This window comes from Fulmarus glacialis, unplaced genomic scaffold, assembly GCF_000690835.1.
Source record: "Fulmarus glacialis isolate BGI_N327 unplaced genomic scaffold, ASM69083v1 scaffold16564, whole genome shotgun sequence".
NCBI classification, from domain to species: Eukaryota; Metazoa; Chordata; class Aves; order Procellariiformes; family Procellariidae; genus Fulmarus; species Fulmarus glacialis.
Window position 1 is genome coordinate 29,679 of NW_009210073.1, and position 18,131 is coordinate 47,809.

The 18,131-nt window shown below is 40.1% G+C and overlaps 1 protein-coding gene across 1 annotated transcript in view; it reads left to right on the plus strand.

Annotated features, from left to right (window-relative positions):
- Window positions 1-18,131, plus strand: part of FNDC3B (fibronectin type III domain containing 3B) — a gene marked incomplete at its 5' end in the record, with an annotated part of 54,800 nt that overhangs the window by 28,181 nt on the left and 8,488 nt on the right. The window contains 2 exons of the mRNA XM_009577058.1: window positions 11,567-11,733; window positions 15,039-15,166. Coding sequence (XP_009575353.1) covers window positions 11,567-11,733; window positions 15,039-15,166 — 295 coding nt within the window. The remainder of the gene's footprint in view (window positions 1-11,566; window positions 11,734-15,038; window positions 15,167-18,131) is intronic.

The window sequence follows — 18,131 nt, forward strand, 5'->3', positions numbered from 1 at the left end:
AGCTCCCAAAGATGCAGAGAAACTACCCATTTACATTGCACTGTCTCCTCCTGCTTGAATGGAGTCCTTGGATGAAATAGCTTCCTTTGGTGGTTAGGTTTGTAGCAATTAGTTCAGATAATACCTGGAATGAGCTGTAGCCCTGAGCCCTCCAGCTAATGAAGTGCATACCGGCATGGGCACAGCGGAGGAGTAGAATGGGAGCACTGTTGTCTGTGCCGGGTGCTGTGTTTGAGAACAGTTGGAGCTGGCAGGTCTTGGCAGTAAGATCTATTTATTTGTTCCCTATCTGACAGTCTCTTTTTGCTCCCTGTTGTGTGCATCCATCACAATGAGAGATGTTCCTGAAAGGATACAGCGGCGAAGTTTTGTACATTCGGGAGAGCTGTCATTCCTAATGAACAGAGAATGACAGCCCACACATGAATTGGTAGAAACAGCAGTTAGTTACAGAGGTAGGAGTCCTCTCTTAGATCATTTCCATAAAATAAACCCCGTCGTGACTGAGGGTTACCTGTGTGTATGCTTGTGAAAAATATGGAGTACGGTTCTTTGAGCATCACTGGCCTCTTTAACTGCACAGTGCTCTAACAGGCTAATGCAGGTAAACTGTGGACATCTAATGAAATAATTAAATAGAATAAAATATTTCAGTTGGAAGGAACCTACAATGATCATCTAGTCCAACTGCCTGACCAATTCACGGCTGACCAAAAACCTAAAGCATGTTAATAAGGGCATTGTCCAAATGCCTCTTAAACACTGACAGGCTTGGGGCATTGACCACCTCTCTAGGAAGCCAGTCTCTGGTGAAAAAATGACACCGAATAAATGATCTAGAAGGATGTTTTGGAGTCTTTTGTGGTTTGAGAGGGTTGTAGGAAGGTTCCGTGGTGTCCCCTCTGAGAGAGCACCTGACTCGGGGGAAGAGGCTGTGGCGTAACCATGGATAACTCAAAATTGACCTCTGTCATATCCTTAGTCTTTCAGAAGATATTGTTACTGTATTCCCTGAGACATCTGAAGTTACCTTTAACAGCTTTATGTTGAAATCCCTCAAATCAGTATTACAATTTTCCCTTCTTCAGTGAATCTGAGCATGCAGTTTGCTTACTGTAACATTGCTTACTGATGAAGTTTAAAATAGGAGTTAGCTTTAAAATGCTGTTACAGCATTTTCACAAACAGAAATATAAAGAGCAAATTCTTTTAAAAAAAGAAAATCATCAGTAAGTCAAATTCTGACCCTGATAGCTTTAATGGCCTTTTTGTAAAGATTCAGCTCTGGTTTTATGCAGTGATAGTCAGCCAGTGCTCTTGAATGTGTCCTGGTCATTAAGAATTGTTTTTAACTTTTCCGTGCTGTAATGAGGTATAACAGGCCAGTTGTTGGAGACTAAATGTTTCATTGATTGCAAGACCTGTGAAACAAAATACTTGGAAATCTCCTGACACTGATTAATGCAGGGTCTTGAAAAGGTGTGCAAATCAGAAATGTACCTGCTTTAGCTCTCGTTTGCTCTTTGGTGTGTGACATTTAGGAAGATCAAATTAGCATCTCTTGTCCTTTCAATTATGTGTAGCATTAAGTGGAAATGAAGAAAAATCTGTTTCTAGAAAGCACAGTACATGGGAACGTTCGTTGAGAGTTGTTGACCTCTATGTAAAGAGGACTATAAAATTCCTTTTCTTTTTTAAATAAACTATCAGTTGTGACTTTATTTCCTAACTCTAGCAATGTCAAGAAAATTTGGTTAATCAAGTCGCACTATGTTCCAGAATACTGTGGATTTTTCCTCTCCAAGTAAAACAAATGAACCTAATTATAGTAATGCTTTTGATTTTTTTCCTGTACTGGTAATTAGTCTTTAGGTGTTCCTACAACTAATTATACCTCCTAGTGTCTTAAAATGCTCACAATATCCAGTCTGAAAGAGAGAATTAGCAAGTACATTATTAGTGGGTCATTTATCAGTTGTGTGTGTTTCTTTTAGATGAATATATGTTGCAGTTGAGATGAATTCTGTGATTTTTGTGTGTATACGGAATACAAATAAAAGTATATATTAAGGGACAATCATTGGTAAGGTTGGCTAAGAAGCAACCTAAACATACTCTTTAAAAATATCGGTGAAGGATCATTCTTAGTTAGTCTGCTTTTGTAAGTGAATTGTAAGACATGGTGTTTACTGGCATTCTAAACTGTAATTGCTTTTGTTATGGTTATTTACTGAATAAATGAGTTATGATGCCGTATCACTGGGTAAACAGTAGTAGTATTTCCCTTTCATGTCATATGAAAGATTATTTACGTGGGTGTTAAACTGTTTTGAAATACTTTGCTAAACTATACGTGCTTGCCATTTAAGGAGATACTATTCTTCAATATAAATGAAAAATTGATCACAAAATACAACTTGCCTAATGACTGTAGATATTAATTGGGTGCAGTCATTGTGCATACACTGTTTTTCTGGTTAGGATACGAATGTCCCAAAGGCCATAGACATACATCAATGTAGTCCTTGAAACTTCTAGCAACTCCAAGGAAGGAACAATATTTGTAACCGAATGACATAATCCCTTGAATTGATTTCTTCTACTTGGAGAATTTTACCTTAACTTGAATATTTATTTCAGGAGGCATCACCCCTCACATTCCTCGTCCCAAGAGTGCCTGTTATCATGGTGCAGGCAGCAGAGGACATCTGGCTGTAAGCTTGGTAGACTCTCAGTTGCCATCCAGTGACTCCGGTTGTCTTTCCTCGCTCCTGTTTGTAGGATGTGAGTAGAGCCTTTAGAGCCTGAGTATGAGCAGGGGAGACATGCAAGATTTTCCCGGTATCGAAGGGAGATGTATTGTCCCATCTGTTTCAGTGCCTGCTAACCCAGATGTTAGTGATACTCCTGGCAGTTGCGTGTAAGCTATTTTACTGTATACAGAAAACCTATAAGAGAGAAGAGTATCATATTATAAAAATCTATGCCAATATTGCCCTTGGTGAGAGGAACCAAAAAGCACTTGTCAGGAGGTGGTTTCCAAGGAAAATTAAAACATGCTTTGAATGGTAAAGCCAGTGCAGAGATGCAGATGGGCTCATTTTTTCTGCAGAAAGGTTCAGTTTTAGGAAGCTCCTAGCTCTTCTAGTGATTCTCCTGTCGTTCTGTCATCTTCACCCAGTGATGCTGGAAACCTTTTCTCCCCTAAACATGCTGAAGTTATATATAACGAAAGAAACTATTTTTCCTTTGTTCCAGCACAGTTTCTCTGACCTAGTTACTCCTTAAAGAAGCATAACAAACAGCAGAGAACCCACAAAGAAACAGAGACAGTCTGTCACAGCGTCCAGTGCAGTTTCCCTGGCTGTAGAAGTGGAATATCATATCTGATGGTTTGGTCTAAGCAGCAGTCTTTGCAGAAAGGCAGTGCCAAGTACAGTCTCTGTGTGTTAGGAAGCGGTCATATGTATGAGCCTCGACACGTATGTTCATTCTGCATTAATGTGAAGAGAGGTAGCATAGAAGCACAGAGAGATAAATTGCTAAACGTGCTGCCTCTGTCTGATGACTAGCATAATCATTATCTGGTTAGTGCACGTTTCAAGCAGTCTAATTAAAAAATTGTTTACACTCATGATTTGATCAAGACAATTTACACCCATTTTAGCAGCAATTACTGATATGTGTCAGGCCTACTGGCTTGTGAAATTCTATTAAAATATAAAATTAGATACATTAACATATCCTTGCAAAAACCTGCAGGAAAAATCATTTTCATATTGGTTAAAACAATGATGAAAGGAAATTAACAATTAGCGCCAAGACATATGGCATGATACAGTTTACTCCGCAAGCCTGGCTAAATAGAAAGTTAACATTCAGAAAAGTCTTTCAAATAGTCTGTCTTCACTTTATATTGTTGCCTTGTCTAGATGAATATTGCTATTAACAGTAATAATATTTATATTAAGAGCATTCTGATCAGATACTTGGGGCTTTGCAGTAAGTGCTGTGCAAACGAAAGAGAGGAGGAAGAACTGTTGCAAGTGTAAAAAGCTTAACTTGTTGATGCATTGCAGCTTTGTTCCTAGAAACAGGAGTAAACCAACATTTTTAGTAGGTATGAGTTAACTGTGTGTGCATCATCTTTTGAGACAAAGTGAGGTGTGAGAAAACCACGTTAAATGTTTGAGATAAGATGTTTCAGATGTTAGGAATCTAGTGAGACACAGAATTAGATGCTATTCCATAAGTATGTTCAAAGAACCCTTGGTTTGGTGGGAAATTTAGTAGTTAACTACATAGAAACACAGTGGACCAATTTGTTGTTGTATTTTGATCAGTGTACATCTGCAGGTACTTCACACTTCATGGGTGTAACTGAATATTTCACACCGTAGATCATAAATCAGAGCAGCATCCAGATCAAAGATTGACATTGAAATGAAAGCTATTTTCTGTACATCTGTAACAACCTCATAAGAAAAATAATGCCTTATCAGGATAATGACTATTTAATATCTAAAGTGCTAATGGGGTTCAGCTTGGAGCAACAGGAACATGTTGGCCAGTTTTCCAAGAGCACAACTTTAGGTTCCAACTTCATTTTGCTGAAGTTGGTAAACTAGAGACTACGCTTTGCTTCCTTAGCGAGCTTTGCCAAGCTAGATTACTGAGACTGTCATGTCAGTAGATAGTTCTGAACATGATGTGCTGAATGAGATTCATTTTAAGGTTGATAGGCGCCATTAGTTGCTGCCATACTAGGAAAGTGGATTGTAATGCTGCATAAGGAAGATAAAAATACGTATGTCTGCAAGAGCATTAGTCTGCTGCTGCTGAACTGTGTTTTGTTCTGTTTTGGTTTAGCTTTGTTAAGCCTGCTGTTATTTATATCTACTGTTATTTATTAACACATTGCTATTGCAAGCCATGGTGTTGGTAGCTGCCTAGTAATCTAGGTCTTCTTGACTGCATAGTTTCACCAGGCCATTGGATGCTCTCCCTGATTTCTCCCAGATTTTTCATCCAAATGCTGTTAATTCACATGAAGTTGTTCTCAGTGTTGTCCTTCCTATCTGTTCCTTGAGCCCTCATCTGGCAGGAATCATCTGTCAGGCACTTTGCTGATCTGTCTTCCATTACTCCTGAATGTGTCCAGAAGCTCCTTCCAAAAAAGTGAATGTCCTTGCTGTGGAGGAGCTTCTGTAGGTTAAGGCATCTCCATTTTCAGTAATTCCAGACATTTGACAAGTGACTATCTGTGGTAAATATGGATTACGTGCTCAGATTCAGCAGCAGATGAAAGATGATCTAGTAGAAGAAAGCTAAAAATCGAGTTTTGGCTGCAAGTGCTCTTTGTCTAGCCTGCAAATGTGCTAGGTAATTAAGCGAAGAAAACAAAACTCTTCCCTGACTATTATAATCTGACTATTATCACTTCTCTTCCTGCCTTATTCCGCTCTCCGCTTAGTTTTGCTTTTCTAAGTATAAGGAAGGAAAAGTTGCCTCCTTCAGTGGGTCCTGTTGTTACTATTATTACGCCTATAAACAAAAATTATATTGATGGTGCATTGTAGAGGTTAGTTTCTAAACATATTATGAACAAGCATACATTATAAGCTTTCCAAACGGTATCTTCTAGAAAACAGATCTTCAGATCAGAGGGGCCAAGGCATCCCGTCTGTTTGGTCCACACCTCAAGTTAGGGCTGGAAGGCAGGGTCGGCAGAGGTTGTGGGAGCACAAAACTCTTTTGGGAACCCCTGCCCAGGTGTTTCCCTTCCTTCAGCACCTAGCTGCAAAAGACAATGCCAGAGAATGGCTTGGAAAGGTGCCCCAAAACTACCATTCAGAAAGCAGTGCTGAAAAGATTGGGTCAGCCTGGTACTGATTATAGGAGCGCTGATGGATGTGAGGATGGGGGATGCTGCAGATGTCCAGCTTTTCTCTTTAAGCTGAAGATTTTAAAATACAGCAGAAATTAAAAAATTGTGCGTCAACTTTAGTCCTGTATTTCTGCCAGTCTAACAGAATAAAAGGGCACTCTATACTTAAAATGTGGATCAGAGAGACATCTCAAGGTACTTAAGGCTGGAGAAGGATGAGTTAGCACATTGTGAGAGGTATTAGTTCTTCATACTTTCTACTTAGCTCCTGGCTTCAGGGTTCCTCTACAGCCTCTCTTGAAAAAAGGAAATGGTACCTCCGTTCTGACCCTCACCAAAAGCTGTTCTCATCGTTCCCCTTTTACAGACTTTATTCCATTCTACTTCTGGCATCTAGGTTTAGTAGAGATGAATGACACTTTCTCTTGCATCAGCAGGAGCAAGCTTCAACATAAAGCCAAGAGGTGTTAAACCTTCCGATCTGCTCCAGCCGGGCACGGGGGTGTTTGGGATGCAGGCGGATTCCAACATGCAGAGCATGATGAAGGGAGCGCTGGCCTCACTGGCATCGGTGGCGATAGGGACGTACTGGAGCACCGTGGTCTCCAGGGATCGGAGCTGAGTTTGTGAAATGAAGTGCAGGTGCAGTAACTCCGGAGAAGCTGTACCCAGCAGAGGGGCTGGAGAGCTGCTTTTCTGCTCAAGAAAGAAAAAAAAAAAAACTTCCATTTCAAAAATGGAAATTTTCCATCTCAGGGGATGAATTAGATGTTTTTGTTTTGAAGCTGTGCTTTCCTGGGTGCCACCTTGTAGTGTAGGGAGCTGCTGGTGGGGAAGGAAAATGATGTAAATCAGTGAGTGCTTGATAATATTCTTTAAACAAAATAGAGGAACAGTCTAAAAAAGTAAGTGGGGGCCATAATTGCGCAGATAACAGGGATGTTGTGGTAATAATGTTAAGAGCTGTTGATTTATGAAATTCATGTCCTTTAGTTTCTGGTTATGCAGTTGCCCATGTGCACTGAAAAGAAGCCTCAGGTTACCAGGTCAGACCAGTGCTGATTAATGATTAATGATTTCTCTCCAGCCAAAATTGTGGCAGATCACCACATTTTTCTGGGAGGCAGTAACAGAATCATTCGCATGGCTATTTTAGCCTTTGTACTTGGCTCAAGATTGCTGTCTTAGTGCTGTATGGTAGATTTTCTTTCAAATTAAATTGTGTAAGGACAAACAGGTTACTAAAATATAAACAAAACCCAAGAGTTTAAAAGGGAACCTGCTGATTAAAATGTGCTGAGAACTAATGAGCAGAGGTAGAGCAAGTACATTCATATTCCTCTGCTCGATTGGCAGCGACTGAAGTGGAGGAAACACAATAGCTGCAACATGTAAAACATTTCCAAGAAGATCTTCACTGAGAATAAAAAGGTATTGATGAAAAACTAACAGCAGTGGTGTCTCCCAAACAATTATTTTAGGACATTGTGTTCTCTCTCCTCCACTGTGTGCAAGTAAATGAATAATCCGTGACTGACATGAGAATGTCCGGGAAGGGGAGAATTGGGATCGCTCGAGTGAGATGAGGGGGAAGTAGCCTCTGGGGAGCGTCGCCTTCCCTGGAGAAAGTTGCTTTCTTTTCAGTTTCTGCTGTTACTTTACTGGAGAGAAGAGGCAACACTGCAGCATGTTAAATTTGAATAATACAGATTTACTTGCAGATGGTGCAAACTTTAAAAAAAGAAAATGCAACTGTATCGAGAATGCCATTAACCTGCAGAGGTAGTCTTTTTTCAAAGACAGGGTACCAGTTTAAGGTATACAGCCTCCTGTCTTTTAAATTCAACTGGGCAAACCTCTTAGAGTTGAAAATTTCGTGGTGCTTGTTAGCACACTTCAGGGATTCACCCAAATGGCCTGAGCAGGTAGAGGTTGGAGAATGAACACATCTTGAGCGTGTTTGGTGTTTTGGTTTTGTCTGTCTGTTCGAAGGGGAGAGTGATGAAGAAATAAGAAACCAAAGTAAACACACATATTTCTATAAGTGTGTTCCTGTATAGGAACAGGAGCACTTTTGGCTTGTTTAAACCACTTGTGTCCCCATACTACCTCCACAGTTTTACCAGTACAACTGTCCTAATGTAACATTGGACAAGCTAAGGAACTAATCCAATATAAGACTACCAATTTATGGAGATTTTCAACCTCTATCAGTTCTCAAATCCAGTTCACCTTTCAGCCCTCTAAATATTGGTACTGAAGGAGCAGCATGGGGATGGGAACAGCCAGCTCAGGGAGGTTGGGGTGGGTGTAGCTGCCACACTTCCTAAGGGACCTTCACCGCAAACATCAGCATATTGGTATTTGGGCACCATTTCGCTAACGTTTAAACTAACTTTTTCAACATTGCAGCTAAAAGCGTATCCATTTTGATTGAAGGGACAAGAAGTGGCAGTTTGTCAAGCCGCAGTATTTCAGTCATGTTCAACCGTGTGCCCATCCCTCAGCTCCAGCCTAGCCGCGCGGGGAGGAGGGATGGAGGAGGCTCTCTTGAGCCATGCATCTGGCTCCTTTAGAAGCCTACCAGCACCCATGGCCTGATGTGCAAGTTGTATTGCTGCCCTGTGGAGACTGGGGCTTGTGTCTTCTCACATTCAGTTTATGAATGACGTAAAGCTCTGTTAGGTTAAGTGAAGTGGGATGTTGAAAAAAATCCACCCTCCCAGTGTACTTCAGCTATCATCCTGAAAATCCAGAAAGATTTTTCATGGCTGTGCTTTGTTAATGACCATGCTTATGGCATCCCACAGCTTCTGAGAAGGAAAACTCATTGTCCGTGTTTAGATAGAGAACTGAGTAGAGGCTGGAAGAAGGTGAGAGGGAGATAGAGAACATGGGAGCAGACATCACAGTAGCAATGTGGAATCACACTGGTGGGTTCAACTTCAGGTTCATTGCAGTCCTTCAGCAGAAAACCTGGGAGACTGAAAAAAGATTGTAGGATAAGTCTCCAAGTCTATAGCTGTCTACATCAAATAACTACACTATTTTTAAAAATAAATGAAATAATTCTGGAGGAGTATAAAGTACCTACTTCAGACATGAGGAAAATACTACGTTATTATAAAAAAATCACTAGTATTTTGAAGTTAAAATGTTTCATCTTCATAATGTTTCTTACATCATGATCTGCATCTTCAAACACTATTACAAAGCATTATTATCATAGTAAAGCCTAACAGCAATTGAATTTGATTGACTTAGTAATCAGCCTTTCTTCTTCCAAAATTAGAAGCTTTCTTTCTTCAAAGGTGGTTGAATCTCAGAAGTTTAAGTGTGCTTCCATTACAGTCTTGTATATTGAACATGGATGCAGGCTTTTCCGTAATGATTTTTGCTTTCATTACAGATGTTTTTTGAGATAGAGGTAGAGAAGTAAAAAGGGATGGAGATGGAAACCAGATGAAAGTATTAGTCCAATTCCCAAATGACAGGAGGAGCTCAAGTGTTTTGCCAGATCACTTTTTGTGTTATGAAACCTTAATCATATTCAAAAGGTGGAAAGTGTAATTTCAGGATTAAGTCATTGGTATTTGCCATCTAAATATGTCTAGCAAGTGTACTATAAGCCCAAACTAGGATATGGGTGTGCTTGTGTAGGAGCTGGAAAGGTATATTTATCCCTCCCTTGCTTACGTAGCTCCACGGATGATTACAAAGAGGTCATTAGTCTAAAATACTGCATTGCTATCTGTTGCCCTTGGATCAGGGCCAGGGACAAGTCTCAGCACTCCTGTGAGTACCGCAGTGGTTTTTGAGCCAGCTGCCTGATTGAGCTACAAGTGGTGGGGAGGGGGAGAGAGACAGTAGTCTTGTCTCTTCAGTCTTAGTGCTGTCCTAAATACGTATGCTTTGTTCATCATGCACTGAATCCCAAGAAATTTTATTCCATGAGAACGGGTCTGTGGCAGTCTTTTGAAATGTGCCATGGCTGCTTACATGAGCCTCAGAAATGTGGGATAGCAGGCAGTCCTTAAAACTGGGTAAGCATAAGGTTGGAAAAAAAGTTCTTCTTTGGAAATTGGCTCTAAAATCTCCTCTTAAAAACTTGTGGGCGTAGATCTTTGATTTCCAATCAAGGTGAGGGGCTCACTAAAACTTGGTGGGGGGTAGTAAGTCACATTAGTCCTCAGAGTACATTTCCAGCAATTTAAATTACCTGAACATTTCTTTTTATTACAGATGATTCTTGATCTCTCTGTTTGTACTTCCGTGGATTTCAATCATAATGTAATATGAATTGATTTCTGTCCCTGAGAGCTAATGATAGACCCAGTTTCTTTGAAATGCTCAAATTGGTTATACTGTGTATCTCATGCAAAGCCAAAGGACTTATTATCCAGGATGAAGCTAGCACTGAGATAGGGAGGTCAAAAACAAATCTCTTTGTTGGCTTCCTGGTGATTTAAAATCCGCTGAAATGGTTAAGATATTTGAGTAAGTGTAGTAAATCATCAAAAAAACTATGTGATCCTACGCGTTGAATTTTATGTTCTCCAGATTCAGGACTATTTCAAGTAAGACCTTGTTCCCCAGCGGAGGCTAAGCAGGTTGAGGCAGGATGCTGGGTGCTTCCTCTTTATTTACCCTCATCCCCATTCTGCTCAGCACCCGGGGGGTCAGGATCTCAGTCAGAAATTGCTGGCTAACGTATGACTCTTACTGAAAAGCATTTATCTGGGCAGAGCAATTGAAAATAGAAGTCAGATTCTCTCTAGTAACCTCTACTTTTTTTTTTTTTTTTTTTTTTTTTAAATTAAGTGACATTGATTTTGTTCTGCATTACATTGTTGGACAAGTTTGTGTGTGCTGATGTTTGGTTTGTCAATGGAAGTATTTTGGAAGTCTCTTCCTTAGTGGTCTATCTTTTTCTTCTCAGCCGGCTCTCGAGCAGAGCTGTCAGTACAGGTGTCCCTCAGAACTCCTAAGCGGGCATCCTTTTCCATCCTCCATATCCCCCTCTCTACAGAAACGCTTCCCCTGAGCCTTTTCACTCATAGACCACCATGTACTCTCTCTGAATCTGTTTCTGTCTCTGGCTGTCTTCAGTCTGCAAACTCTTCAAAACCGAGAAGTGTGCGTAATATATTACACATATATTATGCAATCCATATGTTCTGATTTAAATGGAGTTACTCTGGCTTAAGATGGCACGAATGAATGCAACATGTGGTCTTTGGGTCTTAATGTGCGAATAAAGTCCAAATCAAGCAATAAAAGATTCAAAGTATTAATCTTGTTTTAAACATACTTTTAAACCAGCAGCGCAAGCGGTGTATTGTAGCAGAACACAGGTTGAATCCGTTTTGATTACTAGGTAGTAGGAAATGCCTTGACAGATGTTTTTTCTAATAATTCGTGTAATTATTTTGCAAGCTAAGTATTAGTTGCAAGGCAAGTATTAGTTGCAAAGGAGACACTGAACTTCTGCTTTCCCTGACCTACTAATTATTGTTAGCGTGTTAATAACATGCCGGTTTTATACGTGCCTTTAACAGCTCTGTAAAGCACATTGTGCCAATTTTCACAATATGGATACCTTGCACTGATGCGTGTAGTAGCCAGAAATGTCAGTGCTGCTCCAGTGTAATTACATGTTCTCATTTTCATTGTTTCCAGGTTCATTCCGATTTATAGGGGACCAAGTCATACGTACAAGATACAGAGGCTGACAGAATCCACTTGTTACTCATTCAGAATACAGGCGGTCAATGATGCTGGGGAGGGACCTTTCTCAGAAATATGTACCTTCTGCACAACTAAGTCAGTCCCACCTGCAATCAAAGGTATGTAATAGGTTTTTTTACATATGCATAAGTAACATGTAATTATTCAAGTAATTGGTAAGTATGCAGTGAGTTTGTAAGGGTTAACATAAGCATGCAATACCACGTGAAAAATCAGTTCGTGCTGCTTGTATATTTCTGTGAATTGTGAAGTTACATTATGGTGGGAAGCTAAATTATCACCAAAAAACCTCATATAAAAAATACAAATATTACATCAACCACTGTTATTATACATAAACTGTTAAAATGCTGCTGCTAACAATAATGTTTACCAAGGGATTGTTCTGGATACTGCAGCACTTCAATAAGGGATGTAACAGCGTTAGTGTTTATGTGTACATACCAACTTAAGCGTTAGTAAAGTTGCATGTTGTTTTAGGTTACGTAGGTGATGTTCAGCGTAGCACTTCAGAGTTTATTTTTCCTTTAATTTATAAAATTAATAATGATATTTCACATACATAAAGTATTAGATTCTTTATCTCACTGAGCATGTGTTCCTCTAGAAGAGCAGAAGGCCTAACTAAATGAAGTTTTATAATGAAATGTCATTTACTGCGTGTAAATTTTGGCCTAAGTAATTTTGCTCCTTCCTTCCAAGGAGAATATTACAAAGGCAGCGGATTCGCTGTATCAGCTGTCAGATAAACTGAGCTGAAATCAGAATCACCTTTTTTTCCCTGTGTGCTTAAAACTCCTTTGTCTAGCAGTACCATTTACTGTGAGAAACAGCAACTGTTAGGTTGTCAGAGAGGTTTGCTCAGCTGTATTTAAAATCTGGCTTTGGTGGTTTTCACACCATTCATGATCAAAGATTTAGAGAGGGGAAAACACTGCTGGGGTGTAACTTCCCTGGTCCCTAGATTAGCTGCTCTGAATCACCCCCAGGAAGAATAAGTGTCTCGAGCGCAGAGAGGACATTCGGAGATTGGCTTCACTATGCTAAAATCAGCATATGCGAGAATCCCACTTTCGTTTCTACCTGGATTTGGATATCCCCTGGGTTTTGGCATTTGCTTCAGTGCTGTTTCTCGAAGAAGATATCTGTATGTGTTTGGTGTAAAGTTCAAGGGTAGATATACTTACCCAACAGTGAATTATCTTGATGTGGTTGTAAGATATGCTACCCAGCAAAGCGAAGGGAGCTCATGCCAGATGAACCAGACTGGCGTAGGTGACGGTAGCAGGGAGGGTGTGCTTCACAGCTTTAGCATCATCTGCAAGTTGTCAGAGTGCCTGGGCACAGGCACGTGTCACTCGCGGATGCTGAGTCCGTGTTGCTGTTGCTTCTCTTAGCTGCACTAAGTGGATAAAACTAGCACAGGGATGCCTGCCTGCACTGTGGTCACATTTTCATTTTGTTGGCTAGAAATCCATTTTACTAAATTCAGATCTCACCTAGGTTTTTGTTTTGAACTCCCTGCCTGCCTTTTTAGTTCTTGTTAAATATGACTCAGGCTCTGGACTGAATATCAAGCAGTTAAGATATGGTGCAGATACCGGGTTGTGTGTGGGCTGGGACCACAGGTACATGACAAAATACTGGCTCTCGCAGAGAAAAGGGCACAACAAAAAATGCATTAGTGAACACCGCCGTGGGGAGGTAATGCCATACGGAAAAGAGATCTGTTGAGGCAAAATGATGGTACTGATTCCCTTCCGTGTTCAGAGCAATACAAAGGAATGTGGGTGATAAACTAGTACAGTTTTTCGTGTATCAGAAGCACATGTTTATTCTCCTATAAAGTATCCTAATTACTCACTTAGTGATGCCAGCCCTAAAATAGCATTATTGTTAATGGTAGTGTTTTGTAAGTGTCAGACAAACATCTACGTGTATCGGGATGAAGGATGGAAGGAGGAGGGAAAATAATTGAGAATGTGTTGTCAGCTGAGATGAAGGCGTCTATTATCAGTCTCTCAACACTGGCAGATGTGCAGAGAGAAGCAAATGGATATTGATTACATTTGGGTCCGCGTATGATTCATGTGTTCCTCTTGGGTGGTAACGAGTTAGTCTAAAATTCATGTAATGTATGCAGCAGCAGCAGCAGCGTTTGTTTCTTTGGTAGACTCTCCTGTTGTCTGTTTTCGTAGGGTTGGGGATCTATATTGCCTTTAACAAGCTCATGTCCTTGCATGTGCACATGTTAACCACTCGCTAAAGTGTTTAACGCCATTGTTTCTCCCAGTTTCATTTTTTGGTCATGTCCTGGCTTGCTCTGCCTGATCAAGAGGTTGGTGGACTCTGGATGCTGTCGCAGTTGTTTTGATGCCTTCCAGTGGCCGATGCTTAGTTGTACATGTGAACATGCTGCCACTGTTAGTACTCTGCTCGGCTCACCTGCCAGCTTGCCGTCAGGCATAGTACAGTGACTTTCAGCTGGTGAGAGATAGGATGTTCCCAAGGACGGCAGCGTGGTAACAGCCGACAAATTGAATTTCTCTAGGGTTCTAGTGAAAGCACTAGTCTAAGCCTGGCTAGAAATAGCAGTCTGACCATCTGAATTTCAGGCTTAGAGTTAGATATGAGTCCCAAGTCTTTAAAATTATGCTTGTACTTTTGCTTCCCAGACTGGACTAATACAGAAGATAATTTAGCTTCCCTTGTCACATTCCTTTTCCCGTTTTTCCTGAATGAAATGTTTGATACTATTCCTCTCTTTCAATGACGTGTATCATGGGAGGAATATGCAAACATCTCCACTGGCACAGGTGTTTGCTCAGAACTTCACAAAATTACGGCTTTTATTAATGCCAGCGTAATTCCTGTGTTGGCTTCTGCTTTGAAAAGATCAGAGTACAGCATTGCAATTGAATTTTAAAAGTTCAAAGTTTTCTATCACATCCGCTCCCCCTTTCTAGCGGCTCACACAGCTGACAGATCAGAGATGCTCTAACAGCTTGCTTACTTCTGCAGAAGTGGTCTGGGTCCTACAGTAAACTTCACAGGAGCTTGTTCATCAGCTCTGAATTTCACCCGGTTTTCTGTGAGCAGTGTTTGTTATTGTTTAATATCACAAGAATCCTGAACTGCTTAATCAGACAAGACTGTCCTGAAATAAATGTGACTTTTGAGTGACTTAAAGATCCAGCCACAGTTTTACTTCTTTCATCCAGTGGTGACAGCAATTGATTTTTAGCCACATAAATAACACTACAGATTACGTGCTACTAACCCCTGTGATGTCCCAAAGTTCTCTTTTTAAAAATGTTCTCGTATATATTGCAGTATGCGTAAAATGAGTAAGATTTCAATGCAGTCTCTATATTAAATGTTAACGTATTTAATTTTATTGTAGCCCCTCGAGTGACACAGCTGGGAGGAAACGCCTGTGAAATTACCTGGGAAATGGTCCCACCCATGAAGGGAGATCCTGTCGGTTACGTTCTGCAGGTACTGGTTGGAAGAGAATCTGAATACAAGCAGGTAGGAAAATGGTCTTGTTTTAATATTGCTAAATTGATGATACAATGGAAATGTTTTTGAACATTTGCTGTGCTGCTGCTTTCTACTCTATTGAATTACACCCTATGGTTATGCGTCATGAACTTTCGTGAAGGTTGAGTCAAAATTAAGGGCTGTAATAGGTTGTTTTCTCCCCAGAGGGAGTATATAGAACATCATTATCTCATTGGAGTGATTTGTGCTCTGTCCATAGTTAATCACTACTTCTAACTGAACTAACCTTTGAAAAGTTACAATTCTGTCCACCCAAGCTTTCTTCTGAACTGGCTGGTGCTAACCGTTGTCTGAAGATGAGAAGATGAAGTAGGTAGATTATCTTCCTCATTCACTAAGCCAATTCCAAGACCCTCCATCAAGGATTTCAGTCACGTACACAACTTTTAATTGGTTTGTTCAGCCATCCCATTCCTGTCTAAGGTTTCGCTGCAAGTATGTGTAACTTCTGTATATCAGTTGCCCCACAGAACCTGTGTCTGTTCTTGCACCGTGGAAACCAAGTGAACGAAGTACGGCTGATCCTTCTTTCCTTGTCTATCATGACTAGAGTTCACAAGTGGACATTTCCCCAGAGCACCTGAAACAGAACAACTCATTCACAGCTAGATCTTTTATTTATCTATTACACCTCTGTGTGATTTACATTGCGCGTCATCTGTGCCCTGTCTTCTCCCTGTCCTTTCTTTCATTGTCATACGGATTCCAAATAAGTCCAAATTAGGGGATGAGATATGTTAAACCTTAAATTAAATTCTTAAAAATATGAATAAGGTAGTACTTTGCAACTGTCTTTGCTCCTCTTCAGTCTATTTTTGAGTATTACTGCGAATTAATGAATTGTCAAAAATAGCATAAATAAATGCAAGACAATTCATGTGAGTGCTAAAGATTCAGAAACCTAACTACTGTTTTTGTCGGGAAACATTTTTGGTGCTGGTATCGGTAATAAAACCTCCGTGTGCTGTGTTGGCCTCGTAATGTCAGTGGTAAGTGGATAAGTGGACTCATTTTGCTGTTGCCCGATTTACAAAGTAGCCTTGATGTATAACCTCCACCTACAGCTTTAGTAAGCATAGCTTCAGTGCTTAAAATGTTCTGGATGTCCTTGGGGAGAATTGGGCATGGCTTCCTGTTCCTTTAAGGTAGGTGATGGCATAATCTTCGCAGTCAAGAAATTGTGGTATGAAAAAGCCCAGCAATAAAGGAAATTAAAAGTACCTTCAGGGATCTTATGTTGAAGGTCTTCATTTCTCATGAAGCACAACCCTGCTGAGGGGTGTTTTGCTTGAGTTTTCACAAGTGACTCATTAGAAGCAGCTCCTGGCTGGGGTGCTCAAAGCTGACATTGTGACTTCTGTAGTTGGGCTGGCTGCTAACCAGCTGTGGAAAATGGTTTCAGTCTCAGAAATCAGTTTCACCCATCAAAATTACTTATCTTCATCACAAATGTGGGTGTCTTCTCAGCACTGGGGCACATCACTGACTAACTGTCCGTTAGCTGAGCTGCAGTAGCTGTGTGCGCATGCTCTTAGCTCCTGTTATGTGAATAAGAGATAAAATACATAAATGTCTTTCAGTGATTTTCTGGCTAATGCATTTCACTTTACCTTTGCTGTGGCACGCGTGTGATCACTTGCTACTCTTTAGCTGAAAAGTAATTTTAGTGATATGTTAGTTACGTTTTAAGTGCAAGTCCTAAATTTACTTTTAAATCTATTTTGTTCCCTGCAAGTGACATACGTATTTTGCATATGTATCTCAGGGAGCGTATTATATTAGAAGAGTTTTGCAAATTGTTTTGAAGGGTTGCACAAATAAAAATATGGTAGACTTTCAGGCTATTAAATGCACCCATGAGAAAGAACAGGGTCTTCAGTGACTATATATATGTATGTTTCTATAGCAGTCGCCAGTGCGTTTTGCAAGAACCAGGGATAGTATAGCTGGATGAGAAGGAGAAAAATAGCTGCATGAAATAATTTTTTATGTCCCACTGGCATGGAAATAAATGCAACAAATAGCTATTTGAAGCTGTTTATGGGCTATGCAGGACTTCATATCACACGTAGGGTCACTCATCCTCAGATGCTTTCACCTTCGCTCACCCTCCAGGACACAGTTGTCTCTGTTCTGCGACATGTTTTACATCGGATGAGAAGAGATGAGAAGATGAGTTTCAAACGCAGATGAGAACAGTTTCATAGAATAAAAATCTATTTTTTAAAATTACCTTAAAATTGGAACTTTTCAACTTACGAACATATAAAGCTCTTTCTCTGTTGTAAGTCTGTAATTCTGTCAATAGATCACTTTATTTGCAGCAATTTAAAGGCAACTATTTAAGGCAAGGCCTTGGACAGTTTTTACTAGGAAGAGATGTTACAAATCCATAGAGCCACATCTCCCTGTCTGCTCCCAGTTGATTTACTTCAGATGAATACAGCTGATAACTGACCAAAACCGGTTTCCTCATTTTATCTTAAAGCTCTAATTCTTGCTTTCAGTGTTTAAATGAGTAAAAGCTTATGAGTCTAAGTTCATGTGCAGGTATCTCCTGGAGCAGAACAAACCAATTAAAGGGTAAAGCATTTACTCTAAGCATTACTGTCTGTAGAAGTAACTATGCTCGGCAGAAATCAAGATGATGAGAATGGGAGAATGTTTGATATATATGTTTCTTCCCCAGGAAATTTTACAAAGATACTGTTATTCTGACAAACAGATTGGGAAGATGTCAATATGCCTTTTGTGATACTGGCTTAGCATTCGTACTATGTTAAGTATTTTAAACTGGTGTCATGGTGTTTTATTGGCAAGAACATTGTATGCTTTACATAGTAGATTTTAGGCTTTTCATCCAAATAAAAGCTTGGAAAAGGAAGATCCTATCATCATGAAAACGGACTTAGAAGTTTTTAATGATGATTGT